Source organism: Coregonus clupeaformis, unplaced genomic scaffold, assembly GCF_020615455.1.
Source record: "Coregonus clupeaformis isolate EN_2021a unplaced genomic scaffold, ASM2061545v1 scaf0559, whole genome shotgun sequence".
Classification (NCBI taxonomy): Eukaryota; Metazoa; Chordata; class Actinopteri; order Salmoniformes; family Salmonidae; genus Coregonus; species Coregonus clupeaformis.
In genome coordinates this window covers 167474-172141 of record NW_025534014.1, presented here as the reverse complement: position 1 = coordinate 172141, position 4668 = coordinate 167474, and the positions used below count along the sequence as shown (strand labels likewise).

General features: G+C 41.5%; 1 protein-coding gene across 1 annotated transcript; it reads right to left on the bottom strand.

The window, feature by feature from the left end:
* Window positions 1-662: 662 nt before the first annotated feature.
* Window positions 663-2818, bottom strand: LOC123481084 (NLR family CARD domain-containing protein 3-like). Its single transcript, XM_045215933.1, has 2 exons — window positions 2633-2818; window positions 663-2467 (listed from the first exon to the last, which is right to left on the bottom strand). Coding segments are annotated over exons 1-2 (1806 nt in total). The 5' UTR covers window positions 2634-2818.
* Window positions 2819-4668: the final 1850 nt, after the last annotated feature.

Genomic DNA, 4668 nt, shown 5'->3' with positions numbered 1-4668 from the left:
GTCCAGCAGAGAGCAGCTTCACTCCTGAATCCTTCAGGTCATTGTTACTCAGATCCAGCTCTCTCAGGTGTGAGGGGTTTGAACTGAGAACTGAGGCCAACACTTCACAGGATGTGTCTGTGAGTTTACAGCCAGTGAGTCTGTCAACAGAGTAAATACCATGAGGGACAGGTTGTATTAAAATGTTACATTTACATGGGGCGGCAGGTAGCTTAGTGGTTAAGAGCGTTGTGCCAGTAACCGAAAGGTCGCTGGTTCTAATCCCAGAGCTGACTAGGTGAAAAATCTGTCGATGTGCCCTTGAGCAAGGCACTTAACCTTAATTGCTCCTGTAAGTCGCTCTGGATAAGAGCGTCTGCTAAATGACAAGAAAAATAAAAAAAATAGCTTTTCCTGCTTACACTGTTACCCCTGCACTAATAATGTGAACACTGTGTATAGATGTCTCAATGCTACAACTTTTCTGATCCGTTTGTATTACAGTTTGTTTAAGACTTTTCAGCTGATAGAAAGTTTAGTCAGCCAATGAAAATATTGTTGTTCTTACATAAAGTAAAGTTTGGTCTGAGGGATAGTCACATGAGTACTTACAGAGCCAGTCAGCCAATACAAATGCTGCTGTAACTACAATGTATTTTGGTGTGGGATATTTCCATGAATACTTACAGAGCTTTCCTGCAGCCTCTCACAGCTGGGAGCAGTCTCCTATGACCCTGCTCTGATGTCTTGTATACCTTCGGGTCAAACACATCCAGAACCTCCTCTGATATCTGTAGCATGTAGGCCAGTGCTGAACACTGAGAAAGTGTGAGGTTTTTGGATCTCTTCTTTGACCTCAAGTACACTTGGATTTCCTCTTGTACTGAATGGTCTTTCATCTCTATCAGACAGTGGAAGAGATTGATGCACCTCTCAGGGGAGATGTTCTTCCTCTGCATCACCTTAAGGGATTGGATTGTTTTCTGGACGCTGTCTGGACTGCTTTCTGTCTGTGTCACCAGACCTCGTAGGAGTTTCTGATTGGACTCCAGTGACATGCCATGAAGGAAGCGGACAAAGAGGTCCAGGTGTCCGTTCTTGCTCTTCAAGGCTTTATCCACGATACTCTTCAGCAGCTCATGCAAGGTTAGCTCTTCAGATGCAGCTCTAGACTTTCTCTTGAGGAAGGGCTTCAGTGCATCCATCTTCTTGGTTGTGTAACAATGGTACATGTAGACAGCTGAGAGAAACTCCTGAATGCTCAGATGAACAAAGCAGTACACCACTCTCTGAAATAACACAGACTCTTCTTTAAAGATTTGTGTGCACACTCCTGAGTACACTGAGGCTTCTTTGACATCAATGCCACACTCTTTCAGGTCTTCTTCATAGAACATGAGATTACCCTTCTCCAGATTTTCAAACGCCAGCTTCCCCAGCTTCAGAAGAATTTCCTTATCTGACTCCATAAGCTCCTGTTGATCCATCTCAACTCTTCCATGATATTTCTGGTTTTTCAGGCTGGTCTGAATGAGCAGGAAGTGTATTGACATCTCAGTCAGAGTCGTGGGCATCTCTCTCCTCTTTTCTGTACTCAACATGTGTTCAAGGACTATTGCAGAAATCCAACAGAACACTGGCATGTGGCACATGATGTGGAGGCTCCTTGATGTCTTTATGTGTGAGATGATTCTGCTGGCCAGGTCCTCATCACTGAATCTCTTCCTGAAATACTCCTCCTTCTGTGGGTCATTGAACCCTCGTACCTCTGTCACCTGGTCAACACATTTAGGGGGGATCTGATTGGCTGCTGCAGGTCGAGTAGTTATCCAAAGGAGAGCAGAGGGAAGCAGATTCCCCTTGATGAGGTTTGTCAGCAGAACATCGACAGACGATGTCTGGGTGACATCAGACACCTTTTCATTGTGCTGGAAATCCAATGGAAGTCTGCTTTCATCCAAACCATCAAAGATGAACATAGCTTTACAGGCAGTGAGTTTCTTTGCATTGCCTATGTCTAGTTCTGTGTGGAAGCCATTTAAAAGTCTGAGAAGACTGTACTGGAGATCTTTAATCAAGTTCAGCTCCCGGAAAGGAAGCACAAATATGATATCCACATCTTGGTTCGCCTTCTCTTCAGCCCAGTCTAGGATGAACTTCTGCACAGAGACTGTTTTTCCGATGCCAGCGATGCCCTTGGTCAGCACAGTTCTGATGCTTCTCTCTTGGCCTGGTAAGGGTTTAAAGATGTCATTGCAGTGGATTGCTGTGTCATGTGAGGTTGGTGTCCTGGATGCTGTCTCTAGCTGCCACACCTCATGTTCATTGTTAATCCCTTCACTCTCTCCCTCTGTGATGTAGAGCTCTGTGTAAATCCTGTTGAGGGGAGTTTGGTTCCCTGCTTTTTCCATACCTTCTATCACACATTCATACCTCCTTTTCAGACTGTCTTTATGGTTTACTATAGCTCTCTGCAGGCTGTCATCCACTACAAGGGAAGAGGAAAAATGATGTGTATCAGAAACATTCATTGACAGGATGAAAAGTGGGCCTTCCACAACTACAGTAACTTCTATTATCTCATAATATTGTAGTTAACTACTGTAAATCATATTAAGGTATTGACTTGGCCCACGTGTGCAAGTGGTCTTACTGTTTTCAGAGCCTCTTGTTTTATTGGGTTGACTCAGCTGCTGTAGTACAGGACGTGTTCTGGATCTCTTTCTACACTGAGGACAGTCATAGTCTCCTGAAGGAGCAGGTTTCTCCCAGTATCTGGTGATGCACTGTCTGCAGAACCCGTGTCCACAGGTGATAGAGACTGGATCCCTCAGCACCTGCTGACACATTGCACACCTGGACTGATCCTCTGGCAGAGTAGACCTTCCACTACAGAGATAAAGGAGAGAGATTGTAGATGTTAATACTGATCCTCTAACAGAGTAGACCATCCACTACAGAGATAAAGGAGAGAGAGATTGTAGATGTTAATACTGATCCTCTGGCAGAGTAGACCATCCACTACAGAGATAAAGGAGAGAGAGATTGTAGATGTTAATACTGATCCTCTGGCAGAGTAGACCATCCACTACAGAGATAAAGGAGAGAGAGAGATTGTAGATGTTAATACTGTTCATAGACAGACAGCTGGGAACAGTATACTCTGCTCTCTGAGTGTGGTAGTAGCCTCTGGAATGGATAACATGTCCACAGTGGTATTACTAAACTATATGAACTCAGAAGGTTGTAGAAACATGTCCACAGTGGTATTACTAAACTATATGAACTCAGGTTGTAGAAACATGTCCACAGTGGTATTACTAAACTATATGAACTCTGAAGGTTGTAGAAACATGTCCACAGTGGTATTACTAAACTATATGAACTCAGGTAGTAGAAACATGTCCACAGTGGTATTACTAAACTATATGAACTCAGAAGGTTGTAGAAACATGTCCACAGTGGTATTACTAAACTATATGAACTCAGGTTGTAGAAACATGTCCACAGTGGTATTACTAAACTATATGAACTCTGAAGGTTGTAGAAACATGTCCACAGTGGTATTACTAAACTATATGAACTCAGGTTGTAGAAACATGTCCACAGTGGTATTACTAAACTATATGAACTCAGAAGGTTGTAGAAACATGTCCACAGTGGTATTACTAAACTATATGAACTCAGAAGGTTGTAGAAACATGTCCACAGTGGTATTACTAAACTATATGAACTCAGAAGGTTGTAGAAACATGTCCACAGTGGTATTACTAAACTATATGAACTCAGAAGGTTGTAGAAACATGTCCACAGTGGTATTACTAAACTATATGAACTCAGAAGGTTGTAGAAACATGTCCACAGTGGTATTACTAAACTATATGAACTCTGAAAGTTGTAGAAACATGTCCACAGTGGTATTACTAAACTATATGAACTCAGAAGGTTGTAGAAACAAGTCCACAGTGGTATTACTAAACTATATGAACTCAGAAGGTTGTAGAAACATGTCCACAGTGGTATTACTAAACTATATGAACTCAGGTTGTAGAAACATGTCCACAGTGGTATTACTAAACTATATGAACTCAGAAGGTTGTAGAAACATGTCCACAGTGGTATTACTAAACTATATGAACTCAGGTTGTAGAAACATGTCCACAGTGGTATTACTAAACTATATGAACTCAGGAGGTTGTAGAAACATGTCCACAGTGGTATTACTAAACTATATGAACTCAGGTTGTAGAAACATGTCCACAGTGGTATTACTAAACTATATGAACTCAGAAGGTTGTAGAAACATGTCCACAGTGGTATTACTAAACTATATGAACTCAGAAGGTTGTAGAAACATGTCCACAGTGGTATTACTAAACTATATGAACTCAGGTTGTAGAAACATGTCCACAGTGGTATTACTAAACTATATGAACTCAGGTTGTAGAAACATGTCCACAGTGGTATTACTAAACAATATGAACTCAGAAGGTTGTAGAAACATGTCCACAGTGGTATTACTAAACTATATGAACTCAGAAGGTTGTATAAACATGTCCACAGTGGTATTACTAAACTATATGAACTCAGAAGGTTGTAGAAACATGTCCACAGTGGTATTACTAAACTATATGAACTCAGAAGGTTGTAGAAACATGTCCACAGTGGTATTACTAAACTATATGAACT